The sequence below is a fragment of the Centrocercus urophasianus genome, unplaced genomic scaffold (assembly GCF_019232065.1).
Source record: "Centrocercus urophasianus isolate 14NV4802_14NV808 unplaced genomic scaffold, USGS_Curo_1.0 seq_10, whole genome shotgun sequence".
NCBI classification, from domain to species: Eukaryota; Metazoa; Chordata; class Aves; order Galliformes; family Phasianidae; genus Centrocercus; species Centrocercus urophasianus.
In genome coordinates, this window is record NW_024884142.1 from 100,184,407 (window position 1) to 100,209,232 (window position 24,826).

Consider the following 24,826-nt stretch of genomic DNA (forward strand, 5'->3'; position numbering starts at 1 on the left):
CGCGCCCCGCCCCGCTCACCTCCGCTGCCCTCCGCCGGGAGCGCGCGCGGCCCCGCTGCCGCCGTACGCACGTGCGGGCACGCGCCTTCGGGTGCGCGCGCACCGCTGTACGGCCGTGCCGCGCGCGGGGCTGTGTGCGCGCACACAGCGTTACATCACTCACAGCCCGGGCACGGGGGTGGGAAAGACCGCTGCGATCATCCCACTGTGCGCAGCACAGCGTGCCCGCTGCCCACGTCCCTCAGTGCCACATCCCAGGGCTCTGGGACTCCTCCAGGTGACCCCAGCGCTCCCTGGGCAGCTGTGTCAGTGCAGAATCACTTCTGGAGAAGGAATTGTTCCTAGCAGCCAACCCGAACCTCCCCTGGCACAACGTGAGGCCATCCCCTCTCGTCCTATGGCCGTTCCCTGCCAGCAGAGGCCGACCCTGCCTCACGCAGCCTCCTTTCAGGTGGTTGCAGAGCCATAGGTCTGCCCTGAGCCTCCAGACCGAACAGCCCCGGTTCCTCAGCCGCTCCCCATCACACTTGTGCTCCAGCCCCCTCACAGCCCCGCTGCCCTTCTCTGGACACGCTGCAGCCCTCGGTGTCTTTCCTGCAGTGAGGGCCCAGCGCTGAGCACAGCACTGGAGGTGCGGCCTCACCAGCGGCAGCGCGGAGGGCCGCTCACCTCCTGCTGCTGACACACGCCGGGGTGCCGTTGGCCTTCTTGGCCACCTGGGCACACTGCTGGCTCACGTTCAGCCGGCTGTCAGCTAACGGCCCCGCAGCCTTTACCTCCACACAGCTTGCCAGCCACTGCCCCAAGGCTGCAGCGCTGCGTGGGGCTGCTGTTGCCAAAGCACAGCACCTGGCGCTTGGGCTTGGTGAACTTCCTCCCATTGCCCTCCAGGCTGTCCAGATCCCTCTGTAAGGTCTTCTGTTCTCAGGCAGATCAACATTTCCCTCCAACTTGGAGTCATCTACACACTTACTGAGTGTTCAATCCCCTCATCCAGATCATCTATAAAGGCATTAAACAGGGTTAACCCCAGTGCCAACCCCTGGGGAACACCACTCACGACCAGCTGCCAGCAGGATGTGACTCCATTCTTCACCACGCTCCAAGCCTGGCCATCAGAGTACACCCATCCAAGTCACAGGCTGCAGCTCCTGAAGGAGAATAATGTGGGAGACAAAGGCGAAGGCTTTGCTAAAGTCCGGATAGACTGCATCAGCAGCAGTTTCCCTCATCCTTTCCCTCATTCACCAGGTGGGTCACCACACACACACCATTGCGCCCACTGGGATGGAACTGGGCTGCTCGCTGTGGCTCACACTGGGACTGGAGGGTGAAGGGATCGGCAGTGGTTCCAAGCAGCACTGGAACATAAGGCGCTGACCCCTCCACCCCTCAGGGGGCCAAAGTTTCCAGTCCCGAAAGACAAGGGGAAAAACCCTTGGGGAAATTAACTGGGGAAGGGCGTTAGGGAAAAGCACAGCCGGCAGCGTCGCGCAAGGTAAGGGCTGGGAAGGGAGCGGCTGCGGCAGCACGGCGACACTCAGCTTCTGCTATTTTCTCCCCACAGATCACTTTGGTTTCTGTGTGGGTGGCTCACGCGCGCAGAGGTTCGAGGGTAAACGTCTCACAAGAACAGGATGTCCTTTGCACCCAGACCGTATCTTGGTGCGTTTTGGGGGTCAGCGAGTGTCCACACCCCAGCATTCTCCCCAGGACTGCCCTCTCTCTCACACGCTGCAGCCCCCTGAAGCCCAACAGCCGTATGGATGGAACCCACCTCAGCTGATGAGCAGAAGGCTGTGGGATAAGCACAGCCCTGCAAGCACCTCCACATCGGTGATGGCACTGCTGGCTGATGGGATGGGCTGCAATGGGCTTCATTCTGCTCCATACCGGAATGGAAAAAGACGACTTCTGCTTCTCCAGCCCATTGTGATAAATGGCATTTCACACAAAGCCAGCAGATGTAATCGGTTTAAGCCAGATGCCTGAAGTACGAGCCTTTATCTGAATCGGTTTCAGAGCCTGACCTTTATGGGGCACGCTTTGTGCAAAATGCTGCCATTTTTCAGCCCTCCAGGCATACACAGACAAAGCTGTTTGTGAATCATCTGAGGAGCCCCAGAGGTGGCAGGGGGTGAGGGAAAAAGAGGGAGAGTCTTAGCTGGGAGAAGGAGGAAGAGGTGTGCTGCTCAGGCTGCAGCCACCCTGTGCCCAGCAGCAGCAAGACATAGACATGGGGATAGCAGTGGGACACACACAGGGCACGGGTAGCTGCTCCTGAAATAAGCCCCAAGGGCTGAGGATGTGCGTGGTGTGGGATGGCAGTGCAAACCCCAAGCAGCCGTGCACTCGCAGTGGGGCAGGCTGGCAGCACCACAGGTGTCATTAGAGCAGTCTCCCTGTGGGATTGCTGCTACATTACCATGCACCCATCTCATCAGGAAGGTGCCTACAGCTTCTGTCTTTGTAATTTATTTCTTCTCTCAGTGCAATTGAGAAATCTGGTGTTTGACACGCCATGGTAGGGAATGGCGCTAGCACCAAGCAGGTGCATGGTGACAGGTGGCCACCAAAGGACGTGGCACAAACACATGCCAGCCCCCCCCGGGGGCCCTGCCTCACTGTGGGCACCATGGCACTGAGCAAAAACTGAGCAAAGTTGGGTTTTCCGTAGAAGAAAGAGCAAGCCACCCACGCGCCAGGAAATCTCTCCTCTGGGTGTGGGTGGTGGGGGCCCCAAGATGAGCTATCTCTAAAGGGCAACTCTGGGGATACCTAGAGATCGGCATCGGTGTGGATCTGGCGCGCACAGGAGGAAACATCAGCCTCAGCAGCTGGGGGGTGGGTTGGGCTTTTTTTCTTTTTTTCTTTTTTTTTTTTTTTTTTTTTTTCTCCTCAAAGCTCTTTTTTAGTAGCTTGTTTTCAAGGCGGTTAGAAAACAGGAGCTCCCCCCCCCATCACTGTGCTCACACAGCCTGGGATGCTTTTACCCTTTTCAATGGGAAATGCCATGGGTAGCAGCAGCCCAGGCCCAGCCCTGCGCAGCGTGGGCAGCACCCCCAGCTGTCCCCAGCAGCTGTGCACCCCTCAGCCCCTCACCGCCCTACAGCCGTTGGAATCCAGGAGCCTAGGATGGGGAAATCACAGCCAGCGCCTCCCCCCAGCTGAAAGCCAGGGCAGATTGCAGCTCGCCTCTAGCGGCTGTAGAGAACAATGTGAAACTCCTACACCCACACAAGCAGGCAGAGGCTCTGGCACCACAGGCACGGCCCTGACATTTGGGTTCTGGAGGCTTGGGTGCAGCTGCTGCGGCCACACCTGTGCTCTCTTGGGAGGGAGCACACATGGGTCAGGCACCTGAACTCCCCAGCCATGCCACTAGCATGCAAAGGTGGGAAGAGAGTAGTGAACGTGGTTGGGTAAATTTGGGTATCCCCGGGTCCTACTCACACTCAGAAGCACTGTAGGTTGCGCTACAAGTTGACGTATGAAATGAAATGAGCTCCTGCAGCTGGTGGAGATCTGTGCCTGGCCGGGGAACAGCTGGCTCCAGCTCTGCACGTAAGAAAACTCAACGGAGGAGGAGGAAAAAAATCCCCAGTGCCGGGTGTTTATGTTTCACCCTGCTCCAGCTGATGCGCTCCAGCTGACGGCGCCAGCCGGCTGTTTGGGATCAAACCCGGAGGCTTTCCCCACACCACGCCAGGGAGAGTGGGACCGGCGGGCAGAGCGCAGCAGGGGCCAGGGAGCGTGCCAGCAGTGTGCAGCAGGGCTGGGTGCTCTGAGAGAGCAGCGCACCGCACGTGGCACAGAGCCGCGGGGCTCTCCAGAGCTGGGAGAGGAAGATAAACAAGGAGAGAATTACCAAAAATGACACATGTGCTGCGGCCAATGCCCCTCCCGCCGACACAGGCTTTCCTACAGTGCAATTTGATTTATCAAAACAACAGGACGAGCATTTCTCAGTACCTCTACAAGCAAAAGCAGCCTGCAATTTCAGCTCGCTGCGCCGCTGCCTTTCCCACTGCAGCCGTGGCCAAAACGATGTCTCAGAATAGCAAGCCCTACAAAAAACAAACTCTACCTCCCCATTTGTGGCAAGTCTCAGCTCGTGAGCTGACTATCCCTGCCCTCTTCTCAGCATCCAGGTGATGTGTTGGGCAGCCCGTGCTCAGTATCCAACCACGGGATGTTTTCCAAGTTCAACAACTGGAGGAGAACGTCTACTGAAAAAAAAAAAAAAAAAAAAGCCAACAAAGTACCCCTTAAATACAGAAAGAACAGGGAAATTTATGAAAATCTGTTGTTTGTCTCCCTCCTGTGGAGGGATGCACTACATAAATAACACCCCCGCCGTACCTGGGGTTAATCCTGCACCTCTCCAAAATAGCTGGGGAAATGGTGTTTCCAGGCTGCTCTGCTGGGGCTGCCAGGAGGAAAGCTGGGCGAGCGCCCAAGCGGAGCTCCGACCTGCACCTCACCTACTGCTGGATGCTCCCAGAGGGCAGGATCAGCTCATAGAAAACAGAAAGAGCCCTGAAAAAAGCTTGGGGCAGCTGTACCCTTGGCACTTCTGCTGGAGGAAGGTCCCTTTAAAAAGTAATCTTAGGGAAGAGGAAGGAACGGGAAAATTACTGGTGAGACTTCTCTTGAATTCTTTGTTGTTTTTCAAAGTCAGCCTTTGGCAAGTCAGGCATGGTGAGCCAAAGCAGCCCCTTCTTTTTAAGGTCTGAGGTTCCAAAATAATAGCAATGTACTTTGTACTGTCATTTCTGCACACAGAATCCCGAGCTACTCCCACCTATCTAAAAGCTTTAAAACAGCCTCCGCTCTGCTGCTAAAACATCTTTTTCCCATCCTCGAGGTGGCCCAGGCAGGCTGGCAGTCTGAACACTGGGATCTCTGCATGCTGCAAGCATGCTGAGCACTGAGGCAGGCAGGCAGCATTGCTGCCTCGTGTCTTTCCCTTAAGTTACTTTTATGAATCATTCCAGCTGCTGGGGCTCCTGCTCACAGCTTCTCATGTTATCCCTGCACAGGAGAAACGTCCTTGTGAACAGAATAGCCTCAGTGCTGGGAACCTCCAGGTGAGCCCTGCTTCTCAATACCTCGATGCGCCCAGTGAGCAACCCGCTATTCACAGCTGGCACAGCAGTAGTGCAAAGTGCTGCCAGCGTGCGGGGAACAAAGCCAGCATTTATTCCAAGATCAATCGGCAGCCACGGAGGCTCAAAGGAAGGCAGTAATAAGCTGCCATGCGCTTGTTGGGCAGGCAGCCAAAGGCACACCTGCTGCACGTGGCTGTCGCACGCCAGCACAGGGGACTGCCTCGAGAGCCCTGACACGGGGATCCTGAGATGGGGAGGCAGAACGGAGCAGTCCTGCACAGATGTGGTGAGAGGTGTGGATGTGGGAAAGGGCCGGGTTTTTAGCAGAAAGTCTCAGCTGAGCTGTGCTAGAGGATGCAGAGCAGCAAAAAGTAACGTTGTCCTTTAGTGAAGGGGAGCTCAAGAGCCACCATCCCTTCACACAAGTGCAAAACACGGCCCATTCCTGCCCGCGGCCTGGGTCCAGCCCTGACTCACCCCAGCATTCTTTTAAATGGTCAGTTTGGAATGAAGACATCAAACAATCAACAACTACAAAAGTAGAGAAAGTGTGCAGACCTGCAAAGTTCACTTGGTAAGACTGAGTTGCTCCAGATAAGCAATGTCCATGCTCCCCCAGCAAGATTACACGGCTCCATGCTCCCAAGCTAAGGAGAAAAGCCCAGATTGGGTATTGCTGTGGAGCTGCTGCTCAAGCTAGTTGCTGAATCTCTCTGACATTTATGGATTTAGCACCAAAGTTAAGCAGGCTTGACTTCTAGCATTTGACAGGACTCCTGTAAGTCAAGCCAAACTCCCAAGAAAGCAAGTTGCACAGGTAATAGCAAATCAATGCAGTTTTATTGGCCGCTGTAGCTAAGATGTGTAGAATTAGATAATTTTAACAAACAAAATAGAGAAAAAAATGGTACTTGTAAAAATAAGCTTTTCTGGAGTTTTCCAGAGCAAGGTGCCAGATACCACAACACAACTTTTTGCCGCACTAAGGGAAAACAAAACCTCAGAATGACCAGGAAACAACTATTTCAGTTCCAGCACGGACACACACACTTGCCTCTTGCTTTTGCCCACGCCTATAATCATTTTTGACTGCTCAGAAGCAAATTTAACAAAGAAGTGGAAGGTGTGAGTTCAGTTCAATGTAATCCAAATCTCATCTATGCTGAGATTAGCAGTTGCTGAGAAAAGGGGTGGAACAGAAGTGTTGTGAATACACAAGGCACAAAGCTGAAGGACTTGCAGTAACAGCAGTCTTGAATGCATGGACAAGCAGCAGTGCTCATCTTGTCACCAACTCAAAACTTCTTGCTCACATTCCTTAGTTATTTGCAGGTGGCTCCAGCAGCTTTTCCTGGGGGAACAGGGACATATGGAAAACCTGTCCTTATGCATGGCACAGAGTTTTGTCCACGATGGAGTCTAATAAGTCACAGAAGTTCACCTTCTTGTGACCAGTAGCACATACTGCTCCCAATTGCTGTCTTCTCTCAGAAGAGATTCTGGAGTCTTTCACAATGGTAGGACCACAGTTTGGAATTACATCTCACTTTCTATCATCTTGCTCCTTCCACAGAGTTGTTCGTTGTTCTTCGTATTGAGGAAAACACATCCTGAACACCTCACATACACTCAAAGATCAGCCTGACTTTCACCTGGCTGGACAGCGTTTATTACCTGTAATACTTCCTCGCCTATATATACTGAAAGTCGAAAGCAATTACTTCACCTGTACAGCCCTCTTCACTAGCTTTTTCTCCCCCCCAAAACACACAACATATTGTGCCCCTGAACAGTCCCCAGTATGCCTGTCCCTCCCACACTAAAACTGGGCAGGTCCCATTAACAATCTAGTTTTCAAAAGGTCACATTTCTGCACTATTGCATGCAAACGTGAAAGTTACCATTCCTGAAGCTTGGCCAACAACATTTAGGTTTAAAAGACGTTACAAAAATACTCCACGTGCATGACATTCCCATCCTCAATCATTCAGCAAGCTGAACACCTATCTTCGTGACCGTTTGTGCTCTATGAGCAACACAACAAGTCTTCTCCTAAGGAGCTTTATTTCCTTTGCATACGACTTGCAAAATAAGTCCTTCAGTCTGTTGCGCAAGGCGGATAAAGAAGGCAGGCTGTGGCAATTTGGTATGTTTAGCATGATGTCAAAGAACTCTTTCCACAGCTCAGCATTGACAAGCCTGCAGAGAACCAGAAAATAATAAAGGTATAAAAAAATTCAAAGTTTAAACTGCTAAAATATTATTTCCTGCTTTTACCCTGTGAAGCAGTTCCCCATGCAATTAAACCCATGGATTTTAAAGCACTGGCATGTAAGTGCAAGCAACACTGGACAGAATGTAGGTCTGGGTCTAAGGTTACTGTACATCTCTGTAGAGAAGGAAAGACCTTTGACACCAACCTTCTGAAGGATCCTTCAGGCTTCCAGACACCACTTTCATTCTTCACTTGCATGTAAGTACCAAACAGCATGCAGTAGACTGTTGCTGCAATGCCAAAGTAGTCTGTCTAAGCAAAGTACAGACAAATTCCACATTAAAAAGGCATACTCGGACCACCAAGAACTAAACAAAAAACAAACAACAAAATAGAAAGAACCCAAAGCAAAATATCCCCCCACTCCTTGGGGGTGCTCAAAGAGCAGTCTCCATTAGAAGAGGGTTCTGGATGATGCAGTGAGCTGAACCTACAGCACTGGTGCAGAAGTTCACTATTTCATACTCTATTTATACTAGATGCATGCCTTGAGCCCTGAATATTATGGCTGTCTATACAATCTCCTACCTGGTAGTTCCATGGTTTCTGGGTCAGCATTTCAATACACTGGAACCCAGATGTTTCACACTTTGCAGTAAACGCAGTTCCTTCAGGAAAGAGTTTCATGTCTATACTCTGTCCCAGATCAATGAGAGTCAGGCCATGAGAGAGATCATCTATGTCACACGTATCGTTGTCCAGAAACCTTCAACCAAGACAAGCAGCAGCAATCAGAGACTGTAATGCCACGACATGGTGGCACCTCACGTAGTAAAGGGAAATACTTGCCTTTCTCCAAGCATGAAATTATCGGGTTTAATGTCACCATGAATGATTTTGCAGCTATGGAGTTCTTCTACCATATGAAGAATCTTTACAGCAAAATAGACTACAAATGCTTGAGGCATCACCTTTTCAGGAAGCTTTTTGTAAATGTTTATGGCATTCTGCATAAAAAAACCAAACATAGGAAAGAACCATCAGCTACACAGAAACAACTCTACATGGATTTCATGTTCGTATTCATAATAAGCACAGACAGTGAAGTTCCATAAAGTGAAGAGACTTCTGCATATCACAACATGCAGCACTCAAAAAGGAATGCAGATGTTCAGAGCACAAGTTGAGTGCACTTACCAGCAAAGTTCCATAGTTATAGAGCTCACCAATCAAAATGCTTCCATTTTGAAAGAAATGAGCAGAATAAAGGTGGATATAAAGATGATGGATACTTGGATCGAGCCTTTCTACCAGTTGGGTTGCTATGTAGAATTCCCAAGGATTGGCAGGTTTCTGGACCTGTAAGAAAAGGTTCATTACTGGGTGGATCTGCTAACAATAAAGCAGTCCTCCTCAGCTTTTTTTCTTGAACACCAGACTAATGCACCTAAGCACTTTTGATGAAACAAAATGCTTGTATCTACAGTATTCAACCTCAGGATAGCAAACTCAACCATATTGAATCATCGTTCCATTGTGGCTTACCTGCTTTTCAATGTTATTTAAAACGTCAGTCTTTAACGTTGATGTTTCAGTCTCCTGCTGGCAACATACAGTTTGTTTAAGGGAAGGCTTACAGCGAGTTCAAAACAGGAAAACCTGATGCTGAGCATCAGCTATTTGGCCTAGGGGGAGGAAAGAAATTTCTTAGACATTACCTTTACCCTATTAGAAAGCTCTTAGTTAAGTGTTATGTAAAAATATTTATTTGCAGGAAGACTAAAATATTGTGGATTCACAAAAAGGCTTCAAAGCTATGAAACAAAGATCTGATGGGGGTGAAGTGTTGACTCAATTGCACAGTCACATTTCAGCCAGGCTGTAGTAAGTGCACACGTGGGCTTTTAGCCAACAGCAGCACAGGGTTGCATGATCTAGCATAACCCTCTTGTGCTAAGCTGACCTCACAGTTGTGCAGACTTTCTTTTTGGCAGTAATTCTGACGAAAGTCCATCCTATCACCTGTTGCTCATTCCTGCAGTGAAGCAGCTTGTGGAAGGGGAGAGCAGGGAATGAGCTGCTCAATCTATGACTGCCATCTAGACAAGCTTGTTTGTTAATAAAACTGCACCCTAGAGGCATCAACTAGCAGAGTATGCAACAGCCAGCTGCCACCAGAAAGGCTGGCTGCACAATGCAAAATGAGTGCTGGCTGAGCGCAGAACACGTGTGGAAAGGTAGCAGCTACACACTTGGGAAGGTGCACGGCCCTTTCAGAGTGACCTTATAGCATCAGCTGTTGCACCAATTTAGTCCACAGCAAATGAAAATGTGCATAAGGGCATTCACACAAGTAGCCAGCCCTGTTCAGCTGAGAAAGATATCCTAAAAATTATAGCCAGGTTACTTGTGACTACTTGATAGAGAGAAGATCGAGAGGGAGTCAAGACAAATTGATGAAAACAAAATAACTTCCCACACAATGCGTCAGACATTGCAGCACTCAAACTGAATGAAGCTTGACCTGAGCAGAATTAATCCAGGGAGGATTAGATTACTGGAAGACTACAGAATTTTCCAATACTACTTACCTTGAATATTACTTTCTGATTGTTTCTAGGGTCACTTGCATTCAGAACAGAAGCCTGGTAGACTTGAGCAAAAGCTCCTTCTCCAACCAAGCTGTCCACACAGACTGAGAGGGAACCTTCACAAGACAGAAGAGATTAGCAAGCCCCACTTGCAAACTTCAGCAAAAAGATGCAATTACTCAGCCAAAAGAAAACACACCAGTCATACATAAGTTAGTGCTTTAATGCTAGTGCTAGGCTTTCACTACTTTGCTCTTCTTGCTAACCAAGCTTTTCATAAAAGAGAACCCGTAATCACCCTTGAGAAGGAGTGCTGTGAAGTACCACATACTAAAAAGAAAAAAAATTAAAAAAAAAAAAAATCAGTGTTTCTATTTTTGCTTGACTCCAAAGTGCATTTCTTAAAAAGTAAACACTAATGTTTACATGCAAGTATGTTGCAATTACTGTCACACAGACTTTGTTGACAGAGGACTGCTGCTGTCCCATACAAAGTGCAAGAGTTGCATCATAGATGACCAGGAGAGGAAAACTAACAAAGGTTTTTGCTCCTTGCTCAGAACACCAGTCAAAAACGGTTGCATTCTGACTACAGAAGACAAAACAAAGTGGTCTAATTTCAAATTTGAAGTCCAGATAGTCTGGAAACTATTTGGATATATCCATAAGTAAGCCGGATTAAAAAAATAAATAGTTCAGAAGTTTCCAGAAAAGTCTGTAAAAGTGCTTCAGAATGAAATGTTTGGAGTAGCTCTTACCAAGATGGAGTTCAGCCCTCGCTTGGATAGGTGGAAGAACAGATTTCCATTCAAAATAGTTGGCATAGGTGTTGAGTGGCTTACGGAGCTCTGATAAGAATTTGCAAATCAACTCCTTATCCCAAGGGTTCTCAACAAGGACTTCAGGAAAAAAAGAAAAAGATTTAAGCCATAAGGAAAGTGCCATTTCAAAGAGGTACCACAAGCTTATAACAGAATGAGTACGATCAATCCACACTCATCCTTCCATTGCTGGTGCATAAGCAGCAATCTCCTTGCAGGAGCCACAACACATTGTCCTTACTGCAGTGACCACCTTCACAGTGGAACAAAGCACTGCTCCAACAACACAATTCTGCTCCAGTCTCAGACTTCACAGAAGAAAATCACAGCCAAGGCTCCATACCTGAAGCTCCACCAGTCCTGGCTGTCCTGCTGTCCTGCTCAGTTCTGGACAGTTTTTCATGGGAAGTCTTGTCCACCCCAAGAGATGAAGGATATTCAGCTCTAGTAGTGGTGAACTGCTCGTGTAATTTGTGAGAAGCAGCTGCAGTGATGGCATTTCCTTGACACTCCCCTTGATTTGCAGTGTGTTTAAGAGCAGAGCTATATATTTAAGAAAAAATAAACAACTTTTAATTGGCAGTACTTCCATGCCATTTTTACCTCTTCACTAAGCCAGAGGACAAACAGCTGCACCCGCTGCCTTTGCCATAACCATAAGAACTCTGGGCACAGCTAGCCATATAAAGAAAAAGAACCACCTCTACAAGCTATCTGCATCCTCAAGCAGCAAATAAATCTGTTCAAAACCAACAGAGCCCAGCAGGCTTATCAGCATTCCTTATTTGCTCATGACTCTTATGCATTGCAATCATTGACTCCTTCCTAATGGCTGCACATCATTTCTGACAAAACCTTCTGCAGAAAGCCTCACGCTCTGGATCAAAGATACTTCACACACCAACAGTTCTGCTCAGCTGCTCCAACCTCTGCATTAATAACACTGAAAAATGCACCCCACAGCAGAGAGCATGCAGGCAGAATTGGCAAGCTGAAGTTTGCCTTCAAGTGCATGTAAGCAAGCTCTCTACTCGATCAGGACTTAACCAAATCATTGAAAGTGGTGCTTGCACCTGAGTGTGAAACATGCATTACAAAAAAAGGTACTGTTGAGCCCCCCATGGAAACCCTTTAAAAAGACACCACGGGAGGTCCAGATGGCCACCAGTGCAATAATCAAGTTGCTGTAGTTGATGGAAGTCAGGCATTTGCCAGACGTGTCACTTTCACCCACACACTCTGCAAACACTGCTTCCCAAACATTGCAGGAGCACCACTATCAACCAGCTCTTATTGTGCCCCCCCAGGGACAGTAAGAGGTTTGCAGCAGTGGTACAATAGCTAAAGCACTTGTTACCCACGTCGTGTGCCAGAAAACTGAAGTTACACAAGCATTTTTGCAGATATTATCACCATAGGTTCAAACAGCTCTGCAAAGTGCTAATATGTATGCTAAACAGAGTCAAGCTGATACCAGTATGTTAGCTCTGGATTACTTGGAGGGCTCGACCCAATTGCAACACAGCAGACTTGCCTACTCTGGCATAAATTTGCACTGCAGCCTGAAGTCCTGAAAATCTCACCCAGTCAGTCAATGCCATACCTTAGCTTCTTAGTTTTTGCCTTCTTGTGCAGTTCTTCAGAAAATTCCAAATCCATTTGCTGCAAGTCATTCTTGGAAGCTGAACAGAGGGAGTAGCAACGATAAAACATACTTATTTTGCCCAAAAGGCAAGCACGTTTAGACCATTATTTCCAACACAAGAAGGGAAAGTCACAAAATAAACAAGGGGAACACGATAGCTTGATTTGTTTAGAGAAGAGTATTCCAGAGCTGAAAGAGGGGTAGGCAAAAATAAGGGACCTCACCAAAGAAGGTGATGCTGGGATTTCAGTCAACTGTTTGGCTTTTCACAGACTGGAAAATCCTCCACAGAGGTTCGCATTAGACCAGTCAAAGGCTCTCTGGTCCCTTGCCACCTTATCTTTTTTGTTCCCAATTAAAAAAAATTTGGAAAGCATAAGTGCTGGGCCTGCCCGTACTCCTTGCTGCTGTTTTGCAAGGGATTTGTGTTTAGAAGTTGTAGCAGTGGGAGCAATACCTGTGCCTTACTTGGCAAGGCCTGCAAGGTAACTAGGGCACAGATATGGAGGTGAGAAGCACTGAATTTGATGCTCTAAACCTGAAGCATTCACTATTTTACTATTTTACCTTTGTCCTCCAAAGCTGGCCGTGAACGCACTGACAGGTAATTGAACGGTGTTGATACAAGCCGGGCAGCTTCTGTAAAGTCTCTTGTGTTGTTTGGACAGGAAGCCAATGTTTTATTGGTGCATGATGCATTCCACACTATACAATCATCCTGCAAGAACTCTGGTGTCCTCGTCTCTTCCTAGACAGGAAAATAAATACACAGACTTAAGCTAAGCCATCAAAACTAACCTGTCAGATCCGCACTGCGACATGTTAGCAGTCAGCCTCAATAACACAGTGTTATGTGTGTGTGTGAGCATGCAAAAAATAAAGGAGTGGCAATATAGCCTAAATCACAGGCTTATATAGTTTGGTTCTGTATCAGATCTGCATGTGGGAAGTAGTCAACTTCACAGCAAAATGCTGGATGTCAAGAAATTGCCATGGTAGTCCGAAGAAGCCTAAAGTTTAAGCAGCCTAAAGTTCAACTCCTTTCCACAGCTATGAGAAGCATGAGGTGGTTAGCACAGCTTCAAGCACCTCTGGCTCCCTGTCATTCCTTTCCTAACACAGATGCCAAATCTACACATCAGCCTCAATCAGATTTGTTCTGGAAACAGAAATCCCCCTCTTAAGCTCCTAGGTTTGTTTTTGTTACAAAATGAAAATTAACTGAAAAAGCTCATCTCATAGGCAGAAAACAGAAAGGGGTATCGAGACTCGAACGAGCTAAGCATAGCAGGACAGGGATGGAACAAAGGTAGCTGCCCTCTAAATACCCAGCCCTTGCTGTCAAGGCCAATTCCTGCAATAAGATGAAACACTCACTTCTGTGCAGTCAGTCAAGGGCCGCTCTCCAATATTTCTGGGCTCTTCTGTCTTGCTTTTTGGCGGTGGAATCCTGACAAAACAGGCAGGTTAAAATAACTTCCCCCTAAAGCCTTTTCAAAGGAGTCTAATGGTAAGACAGACTTGTAAAGAGAAATCCATTTGTGTATAACCTTGAGAAGTTGCAGTAGCTCAAAGAAACTAGCTATCCACACTCGGCCTGAAAATTAAGGGCCTGAAGTATGCTGTCCAAAACAGGAAAGTTACATCATTCTACAGAGAAGCAACTGCAGCCTTCTGGTGCCACTTTGCCACAGCTCACACTGATTTCACTCAAGCCAATCCTGATATTGCAAATATAGCCATAGAAAATTTGTACACCTAGAATTGATTCTATTCCACGTCTTCTTAACGAGCCTTACTCAGTTGGTTTTTTTTCCCTCCTTACCCATTGTTCTCTTTTTCCTCTTCATCTTCAAAGATAGAAAACATGGGTACAACAGGGGCGACGACGTTAGTTTTCAAGGTTCCATCAAGCTCTTAAAAATAAAAGATCACTGATGTTCATAAAAATTCACATTTCCCCCCCTAATTAAACAGGTGACGGGATTGGATTCGCACTTTTATGTCAGGCACAGATATGGCAGAGCAATGCACCTATTAGTAGCTATGATTCCCATTCTGAGGAAGGTCAGTAGCTGGATGAATTAGTTTGGGCACACAAGGACTTGAAATAGAGATACTTTCTTGGAAAGCCCAGACAAACTTGAAGAAAACAAAGCAGACTGGCAAGGCAAATGTGCAAGTGCTTGACACAGAGTATGAGATGCCGTCATGGCTACGTTCAGCTACACCAAGATGGCCTTCAGAGCTGCCACTCAGCTGCTCTTTCCAATAAACTTTTGGAAATGCAAGTGACTTTTCCATCTCAGAAACAAAGTATCCAGGAATACATAAGCTTTCTTGGCTGCATCTGGCCGGTTACAAAATATCTCTGAACTCACTGTTGTCTGAAAGCCCAGCGCTGGTTTACAATCTCAGCTGTTACAGATAAACTGAAAATTCAGGGACTAACACCCAGCCTGCAAAACGTTCTAAAACAAAAACTCTTAAAGTAGCAGCTGTGCCTTTTTCAAAATTAAGACTTTAAGTACCACTAAAATGTCTACAGAGAACCAGCATTTAATTAGGACATTAATAGGCTGCTAGTAGTAAACTCATGCCTTCCTCAGACTGTGCACTGCCATCTAGAACCTTGTCAGTAAATTCATTATCAAGTTAAGCAGCTGCTCCTTCACTCTATGCCTACTTAAGAAACTTTTTTCCTTGCACTTATGAGGCCTGGGTGAACAGGAAGGAAAGGGGTGAAATCTCGTGGCACAGAAAATAAAAGCACGTACCGCTTTTGCAGAAAAAGGCTTCAAATTGCTCCTCGCTTTCTTCCAGAGGAGATGATTCAGGGAAGACAGGTGTTTGAAATACATCCATTAGGAATCCTAACAACAACAACACCACCACCCAGAAGAAAGGATTGTCAGAGGTTTTTCCACTGTGTAGTAGTCAAATCAAATGCCAATTATTACAATTCTTAGCATTTATCAAATGCCAGTGATCAATTATTCTTTGTTATTTCATTTGAACACTGCGTAACTGAACAAAAACAGAAAGATCAGACCTAGCCAATGCGTAACCGTTGGTGCAATGACTGTTCTGCTCTTGAACCTCTCAAAGATGACACTTGCAGTTCTTGTATTATTTTTTGTCTTAATGGCCTGGGTTGAAAAGGACCACAACGATCATCTAGTTTCAACCCCCTGCTATCTGCAGAGTCACCAACCAGCAGACCAGAAGGAGCAACTTATTTATATTCTGAAGGAGCAACTTCCTTATCTTTCTAGAGATTGGGATATCTAATGAACAACTCAAGGTCTACATATTTTTTTTTTAAGCTCTTTATAAGTTTATCTGCAGCTGCAGTTGTTTGCTACGTGGTAGTAGTCAAGATGCTTACTATCACAACTGAAGAACACGATAGGAGTGACAGGAGAGGAGAAGGACAGAACAGCATCAGGATATTACACTCCACATCTGACATCAGAAACCAAACTGCAATTTTCATTCCAGTACTTTGAAAAAAAAAGTCAGTGTTTAGAGAAGATGATGTACAGATGTTTAATAAATAGGGAGACCTCTTGCATGAGGTACCCCTGTATCAGCTTTGGAGGGAGCTCAACTTCAACCCAAGTTATTAACTTCGGATCCTTCTCCCATGTTAGCCTGCGACAGGTCTCAGAGTCACTGACAGTGCTGACAAGAGCCCTCAACTAACAGGCTGCACAAAGCAGCTCAGCCTGGGGCTAACAGTGAGTTAATGAAGCATTTCCTCACTTGAGGTAAGTTCTACTCCAGTCGAAGTATTGGGTCATCCACTCAGTTGCAGAAGAAGGGCATGGTACCAGTACCACTAATTTTACTTTTTTTTCCCTCTTTGAAAGAACTGTATGAACGCCCCTTTGTAGAAAACCTCACTGTATATTCTGCTCCATTAAAATTACCAAGCAAGATCCCATTCATTCCAGTGAAGCTAACATGTTATTCCAAATGCTTACCCAATGCTTCTTTCGTATGAACTGTTGGTGAAGGTTGCACTTTGAATGGCGTTGCCTGCGTTGCTCCTCCCAGTGAGGTGTTTGGTGTAGCCTGAGAAGCATTTCCAGCAGCAAAGGAAGCATTTCCAGCTCTAGATACTGGAAAAGGAAACAGTGAGATTATTTCTAAAGTAGCCTGGGATTGATTGTTAACATTTCAGTAGCCAATAAGAGAAATAAACAAGAAGAGTAACAGAATGACAACTCAGAGGTTTCGTAGAGCAGACTTTGGCTTATCTAGTGATCTGCTTGTTGGGAGCCCAGAGGAGACTACCCTGAAGGGCAGAAGGGACCTCGGACAAACATTTGGTCTTTGAAGACATTGTTACCAACCTGCAGGAAATATCTATTCTGACACAGTGAGTCAAGCAGACAGGAAGCCAGCAAGGACAAAAGATCTCCCAACAGAACTCAAACCAAAAAGAACTGCACAAAAGTGGGAATAGGAACTGGATACACAGAAGAGAGAACGTGAAATTGCCCCGAAGTGCGAGGAAAGAAGCTTAGCTAGGATTGGAACTGGTGAGAGATGTGGCAACAAGGGCTTTGTGTACAAAAAACAGGGGAAACTGAGGAAAGCAGGTTCACTACTCAGTGGGATAGGTGACCTCGTGAAAGATGACACAGAAATGCTTTGTCCTCATTCTTACTCTAAGGCCTGCCCCCAGGTCCTCGAAAGTTCTGGCAGAAAGCTGAGGAAGGAAGCATTACATGGGAAGCCTGGAGTTCCCAGTCAGACAAGGTTAGTTTGCACAAGCTAATGAAGTATAAACAGCTGTAAGCAGTGGCAGTTGGAAACTGGAAAGGATTAGCAGGCCTTACAGTCTATAGTCTATTTCTGCCTGTATGAGTCATCATTACAACCAGGTTACAGCTGTATTTCAGTATGTTGGTCTCATTTCTCTGCCATATCACCTCTGCAGGTAAGTAGTGGAATTAAAAACACTCCCATTAACTTCCCGGCTTTAACCTGAGAAAAATCCTCTCTCAAGGGCAAATCATCATTTCCTCACTTAAAAGATGACATCTAAAACAAATTAGCAGAAGACTCATCTTCTCTGAAATACCACAGTCCACTAAAACCAATATCTGCTGGTGGTGACTGTGACCAGTACTGGTGCCTGACAAGAAGGCAAAAACATTAGCAACAGTCAACTAACTGTTAAAACTCCTATCGAAACTCCTTTGAAATTGGAAATATGAAATATCATCTTGGCCATCTTAATGCAGAACTACAAGTAGTAGAGTGATCCCAAGGGATGCTCAGGAACTCCTGATTCATTTCCTGCTCCTACATCCTACCCTCTATAATGTCAGGTACGATGCATTCAACAGACTTCTAGACAAAAAAAATAATTAAGAACCATCCTACAGAATTCTTGCTATAGACAAGACATGGGGGATCTCATTTTACATATATATAATCAGAGTTTTCATAATTCATTTGGGAAGGAATTTCAACAGTTAAGCGTTCTTTAAAGTTAGAGAATTTGTCTTATTTTAAATGGAATGGAAATATTAAGACTGGAACAGTGTCTTTCCATATCTGATGCAGGACTTCTGGCATGAGGTAGAGCTCCCCCATCATGTCTCACACACATTTATACTGAATATTAGGAGCTCTCAAATAAGATGGTCCATGTCCACCAAAACTGAAATGCTACATGCTATTCATCCCCAGCCAGTGAAGACACACCAGCTATGTTGGTCTCTGTCAAAATTTACTTTATTACCTTCCACGTCCACACAGGTAGTCAGTCCAGTGGATGATGTCTTCTTAGAGTGCCTTCAGAAAAAAAGATTAAAACACATTAGCTTGAAATAAATGCCTTTCTTTAAATTTCAGGACTTAATAGTAACAGTAACCAGCAAGGTTACTAACCAGTAAGAAGGCCTTTCCCAGTTTTAAAACAAAGGAAATGTCAGAGACATCAGTCATCCTACAGCCCTCCTCGCACAGGACACAAAAATGAAGTCAAAAGAAAACATTAGGGATTGACCTGCCCCCGCTCTGCCCAAGATTCTCAGTTGCCAATAGTAAAAGTCAGAAACACAGCAGTCCTTTGAGAAAGATAAAATGCAGCCAGCAAATATTCTTCTTGAATACAGTTTGCCTCCAGGTAAGCCTCTGACATAAATGAATGACAACCATTCCATTTCTTCCTGTTGGTCAAGTCTCCTCAGCTGTGCTCATTTTGCACACCTAGTTTCCCCTCCCTGCCACTGAATTGTTTCTTTTATTAGCTGCCATATAAACCAAAACACGAGAAATAAATACAAGCACTTTTTTCTCCTCCAGAGACCTTAGAAGCCAAGATGTAACATCTGGGATTTGCATGAACTAAGCACATTCCGTAGTTTATTTCAGGCATGCCAGGGACACAAATGCTGAATAAACACTTTCGTTATGCTCTGAATTTACTCTTGGTTATTACAACTAAAACACAATGTAAAAGGAATTAAAAACTGAAATGAGGACCATAACTTATAAAAGTTTGACCTATGTCTTCTAGTTATTGGTTTCCACGAGTTCTTAAGACTTTTTCAGAAGAGGAAGAAAAAGGCTGCCTTTTTTTTTTTTTTTCTCTCTCCCAAGTTAAGTCTCAGTTTCAAGTAAAGACACAGAAGGCTTGATAATCTGCAGGGCATGAATTAGCCTTTTTACACATACCCTTCTCTGGTGCTCCACTGAACAGCTGAGTCAGGTTGTGCCTGTTCCTGAGCTGAAACCTTTCTGAAAGGAGGGTGTGACAAACCATTCTGGACTTCTCTAAGCTCCTGTTGAGTTGCAGTCTCGTCCTTCTTGTATGGTGCTTTCATCAGGGAGGTTGATGCCATCCTGGGGCCAGCTGGTTTTGCTGACTCCAGTGTAAGAGATTTTGATAACAAAGTACTTGACTGAGGCTGGTCTGGTACCAGACCTGAGCTTTGGCAAGGTGCCATCCAGTTCTGTTGCGGAGCTGCACTGAGTGCCACATGTGGATGCACCTTTAGGAAAAAGAAAGTCTCTTAACCCTCAAAGGCCCCCAAATGGTTACACGTGTGTAACCATTGCTAGCTTGCATAACTTGTAACTGCCTCTTGCATTTAAGAAAACTTTCAGAGGCAATATCAATCTTTGAGGTTTAGCAATTAAAATTCTCTTCGTTATGTATTTCAAGTTATGCCAGGTATTTATGGTAGTCAGATAATTACAGCCTCAACTTCCAGATTTGGTTATCAAAGCACTCAGGTTCCCAGGTGAAGCACAGTTAAGTTTCAAGAGAGAGTTTTATGAGGACTGCTCCTATTGAACATAATACACACTCACCACTGTATTCTTTGGTGCAACAGATGTTGCAGGTGCTGGTTCCAGCCTAGTTTCCTCCAAGCTTTTGGTGAGCTGAGTGAGCTGTTCCAGCTTCTGCTGCAGGGCTTGCAGTTCGAGGACAGCCGCTTCTTTTTTCCTCACAAACTCCTTTTCTTCCTCTTCTAAAGAAGAATCATTGATATGTCATAAAACAGGTTGTTGGTTTTTTTTTTTCTCTTCAACTTTTTTGTTTTGTTTACAAAGATCCAAGCTGCAGAAACCCAGAGATGAGTTTAAATTCTAAATAACAACATCCGGCCAGTTTGGGAATTGAAGAATTTGAAGGTAACCAAATACCACCACACTTCAGTCACTCAGCACGTTAACTGATACTTCCAAGCTCGTTCCACCCTGTTTTTGAACAGGGACACTAACTTGGGCTTTCATAAATTTTGCAGGCTTTAGCAAAGAGTTTGAAAATACATGAGTACAGACAGGTACTAGATTTCCAACACCGTAAGAATGCTTTTGAAATAGCTAGATGGAAATGGAAGAATACCCTGTTCTTTTTGTCTTTTGAAGCGCTTGTATTTCTTGAGGTATCGGTTGGCTCTCAGCTCCTCAAATGAAAGTTCAGAGCCCTCACAAATGAGCAGGTTTTTGTCATACATTGCAACCTGTTTGCATTCCACAGCAGAAGGCAATGGTGTGGGAAGAACTTCAGATTTAGAGATGTATGTAACACACGTCCTGTGAGGAAAAATAAAGGGTTCTATGTCAGCTCATTGGTTTTGTTCTGAAAGCGTGTTAATTTTCCCTACAGAGAACTGGCATATTGTTTTCTTTTTGAAACTTACACTTGTTGTCTTCCATCAGAAGAGCAGGACTGAGTATCAGCAGAATCAGGACCCTAAAGTTGCAGAGTGGGGAAGAAAGAAATCCAATACTACAGTTAGCCATCCATTTTGACAAGACTAGCAACCAGAAAGTCCCTAAGATTGAATTCTGATTGAAGAAGTGGCAACTCAGGCCACGAGTGTAGCAACAGCAGACCAGAAAGAGTCATACAGGTTGTATACAAGAAATCTATTCCTGAAGAATTAGCTGTGTAACAGTTAGCTGTAATCTCAGATCTTTTGAAAGATGAACAAGATCCCAGAGAATCCAGACAGACAGACGTAGATCTGGAAACTGCAGACCTCAGAAGGATTCTGGGACTACTTGAGCAGAAGATCTTGATTTCAAAATGCTAGGAGCCTAAGTTAGGGACCACTTGGGTTTGTTAAGAACAGACTGGACAGCCATCTCCAACTTCTTTCTTTGACAAGCTATCCAACTTCAGGGCTGGGGGCAGGCAGCAAGTCTGATAACTTTAAGCTCTATTCCATCATTCCATGACACCAGTTAATACCTGCAGGCGACGTCCCCCAGGATCACATTTCATTTCTTGTGCCAGAAAAGCTGTGAAGAACCCTACCTAGCTTTGCCATACCTCGGAAGATCAACAGTGTTCCATTCTGGTACTTATCCAAGATGTCTTAGAAGTAACATGGTTTCTCTTTTGGTTTTATTGTGGGGAAGGGGGTGAAGGAAGGCGACAAAAGGGTGACAGAGTTTGAGCTGTATACTTAACAAAAACTTCTACTGGGTACGAATAGAAACTCAGGTGGAAGTTGCTACAGACTGACCTGGCAGGTTACAGCATCCTGCTGACATTTCCCCTACAGAGGGGCTCAGGGGTTGTGGGAGAGTCATCTAATGATTTCCTAGATCAACAGGCTGACCTCTAAAAGAAGCCACTGCTGAGGACTAGTTGGAAATTTCTCTTCTTCCTCAGGAATTATTTTTTATTCATTCTTCAGAAGCACACAAAAACGTAACTTGAATTTCACAGAAATTCAGTGACATCAATATTCAAGAAGCATGACTGACAAAATACTATTGATAATACTATTCCTCCAAAACAGTGGTAGCTAGATGGATCACATTTTGCCTGTGATTACTGGAAACGTGCTGAGTGATTAATAAGCACTTCTATTAGTCAAAATATTCCTATGAAGATGTGATGCTTAGAGCGTAAAAAAACACCTCTAAAGTGTTCATGGTACCTGGAAGATTTGTGAGAACATTCTGATTTTCTTATCCAATGACACTCTCCAATGTAAATGTTATATGAGCACCCCAGTCTTCCTTGTACTAATTCACTTCCCCAGTTTGTTACCTGATTCCTGCACGTGCTTGCCAGATCATTAAGAACTGTAACACCTGTTTGAGGAGCCATTTGATTTTCAGCATTTGAAGTTTGGAGTGGTTTTACAGTAGCAGCACCTGGGACAGATTATATTGGCTTGTATTAATGAAGAGAAAGATTTATCATTTATTAATAACTTCAAACATTAGAAAACTAATATCTCTCTTCGAACACACTTAAGAAAACAGAAGATCAGTTTCTACAGGCAAATTATTACACTTGTAGCCAAAAACTAGCTGTGAAATTCAATGATAACCCACTGTTCAGTCTTCTACAATGCACGTTGTTACATTCTCAAAGAAAAAGATGCTGTCATTTTCAGTATCAAAGACAGAACACTCAATCAGTACCCAAGTCTGATAAGGGGCACAAGCTTGCTACTAAATTTTAAGTTTTGTTATTAAAATACTATTAATCTAATTTTACAGCTGCTATTCAAATTGTTTCTGATTTTGATTACTTATACTCCCAACTTTATTACCAGAACAGTAAAACAGTACAGTATTGAAATTGCGAGATCTCAACCTTCAGTTGCTTCATGAAATAAACCTCTGCTGGATGCTCTAACATCTTAATGCTATAGAATAGAACCAACACAGCATGTTTCCTGTGCAGAACTCTATGAAGTGAAGATCCACTTAGAGATCAGATTAGCTGAGAGAAACAAAGCATGCAACAGCTTCCTTCACTATGACAAAACTCACCGACTGCGGTAAAAGGTTAATCTAACTTAGGTACACCTCACAGCCAAAGATCTGTAGCCTCACCTTGCAGAGAAGGATTCCAAGGATCATAATTCTGCAGCCAGCTAAATTACAAGAAACATCAGTTGTTATTAAGTAACCTGTCCCCCGTTCCTTCCCACCCACCCCCAGGAACCTTTGTTTTCCTTACACAACTGTTGTGCCTAGAAACATTACCCTAAAAATACTCAGAGTAGTTACAGGACTCTTATTGCTGTACACTGACGTGTACTGGTAGTTTCACATCTGTAAGAATAAAAAAGCTCCACAGTACACAGAAGAGTTGGAAATAGGGTTGTTTTATCATCAGAAGAGGAGGCATCTCCTGATAAGCACCAGCTCCAGCATTTCCAATGTCTAAATGCTGAACTCCAGCAGACCCACCTCTCCGCAAAGTAACAAGTACAAGGAACTGAACCTACATATGATGATCAACATGCCCCCAGTACAGACTTCAAATTCAACTCAGATCAGGAACTGATGTCTAATTCCACTGCAGTTCCAGTTATTGCCATTGACCAGAAGTCGAGGAAAATCCAAGTCAATTACCAGCAGAACTGCGCATCCAGCAGGCAGCCATTGGAAGTACATGCAGTTACAGGGTGATGTACATCCAGCTGACACACCATCATAAGCACACAATCATTTGACAAGTTGGATGCCATTAGCACAGCCAATTACTCCAGCTTTTAACTAACAAAGTTAACGTGTAGAATCACAGAATGGCCCGGGTTGAAAAGGACCACAATGCTTAACTACTTTAAACCCCTGCTGCGTGCAGGGTCGCCAACCACCAGACCAGGCTGCCCAGAGCCACATCCAGCCTGGCCTTGAATGCCTCCAGGGATGGGGCAGCCACAACTTCTTTGGGTGTAATAAATCCAGAGCAGGTTTGTGAAGTGAAACAGGCTGTGCTATAATTTTTAATCTATTTAAAAAAGGACAGGAGATGAATCAACCAGATGTAGCATTTTCCTTTTCTCAGTCTCCTTCACTGAAGGCACTGCATTGGAGACTTCCTCAATATACCCTCCAAAACAGCCAGCAAATAACGAATAGCAAAGAATCATTCTTAAGCTTACACTCACATTTCCCAGCAATAACCATTGGTCTGCCTCTCCTATAGTACAGCATACCCAAAGGAGAAAAAAAAAAAAAAAAAAAAAAAAAAAAAAAAAAGCAAAAAACACCCACAACTGAACACTATTTAAGTATTTCAGTAAACAAGAGGTGTGTCAGAATTACCAGTACAGCTGTTGCAGGTTCTCTTGTGGCTGTGCCTGGTTGCGAAGTCCTTTTTGAACAACAGACACCGCACACTGCACGAGGCCTTCTTTTACAAGCTGCTGAGCCCAAGCAATATAGAAGGCAGAGACGTTTGTGCCAATTCCCTGACCACACAGGTAGTCAAAATACACGCAAGGAGGGTTGATGAACTCTGCCTGCACAAGACAAAGACACATAACACATGAGCTCTTCCATAAGCATTCAAGGAAATCACAAGCAAAACGGAATAACGATTTCTTTCTCACCATAGCAGGAAAGCACTACTTTCTGAAGATACAAACACAGTGCCTTTCTTGCAGTGCAAGCAATTCGGGGCCCAGTGAGCCACAGGAGAGAGGACCCCCTCCAAGAATTTGTGCACAAAGACACACAACTTCGGAAGCAGAAAAAAGGAGCTGCAAGCTGCTTTCAAGCCACAGAGCCGCCAAGCCAGAGAATAACTTTAACTTCCTAGCACAGCTGAATTTTCCTGAGACCCTAACACCTACCAGCTTAATGCAGCAGCTCACAAATCTGCCGTCCTGGCGATACTTCTCGTCGGCCAGGAACGCCTTCACAACCTGCTCCAGGAGACGCGGCAGGCGCTTCTGTTGTTCGTGAGGCGGCAGCGAGCCCTGCACCCACCGCACGTACCTGAGAAGCGAACAGGCGGGTCAGAGCCGAGCCCAGCCCCACAGCGGCGCCCGGCCGCCGGCACACCGACCTGTCCCACGGCTCCAGCGGGTCGTTCCCTTGGTAGTTTTGGATCTGCGCCTCGTAACTTCTGTAAAACAAACAACGGTCCGACCGGGCCGAGGAGCCGGCGGGCTGAAGCCCGTACGAAATCCCCGCTCCTCAGGCAGCCCGCT

General features: G+C 45.5%; 1 protein-coding gene across 1 annotated transcript in view; it reads right to left on the minus strand.

The window, feature by feature from the left end:
• Positions 1-5,931: 5,931 nt before the first annotated feature.
• The window catches only part of BUB1 (BUB1 mitotic checkpoint serine/threonine kinase), a 19,033-nt gene continuing 138 nt past the window's right edge, over positions 5,932-24,826 (minus strand). The window contains exons 2-25 of the mRNA XM_042826377.1: positions 24,682-24,741; positions 24,467-24,611; positions 23,937-24,133; positions 22,716-22,756; positions 21,919-22,025; positions 20,555-20,607; positions 20,257-20,447; positions 19,719-19,879; positions 19,080-19,396; positions 18,142-18,194; positions 16,370-16,507; positions 15,161-15,256; positions 14,209-14,299; positions 13,761-13,833; positions 12,951-13,131; positions 12,342-12,420; positions 11,082-11,281; positions 10,676-10,816; positions 9,918-10,033; positions 8,524-8,685; positions 8,176-8,333; positions 7,915-8,092; positions 7,532-7,638; positions 5,932-7,310 (exon numbers count right to left, since the gene is read on the minus strand). Of these exons, the coding sequence (XP_042682311.1) occupies positions 7,115-7,310; positions 7,532-7,638; positions 7,915-8,092; positions 8,176-8,333; positions 8,524-8,685; positions 9,918-10,033; positions 10,676-10,816; positions 11,082-11,281; positions 12,342-12,420; positions 12,951-13,131; positions 13,761-13,833; positions 14,209-14,299; positions 15,161-15,256; positions 16,370-16,507; positions 18,142-18,194; positions 19,080-19,396; positions 19,719-19,879; positions 20,257-20,447; positions 20,555-20,607; positions 21,919-22,025; positions 22,716-22,756; positions 23,937-24,133; positions 24,467-24,611; positions 24,682-24,741 (3,241 nt within the window). The 3' untranslated portion in view covers positions 5,932-7,114. The remainder of the gene's footprint in view (positions 7,311-7,531; positions 7,639-7,914; positions 8,093-8,175; positions 8,334-8,523; positions 8,686-9,917; positions 10,034-10,675; positions 10,817-11,081; positions 11,282-12,341; positions 12,421-12,950; positions 13,132-13,760; positions 13,834-14,208; positions 14,300-15,160; positions 15,257-16,369; positions 16,508-18,141; positions 18,195-19,079; positions 19,397-19,718; positions 19,880-20,256; positions 20,448-20,554; positions 20,608-21,918; positions 22,026-22,715; positions 22,757-23,936; positions 24,134-24,466; positions 24,612-24,681; positions 24,742-24,826) is intronic.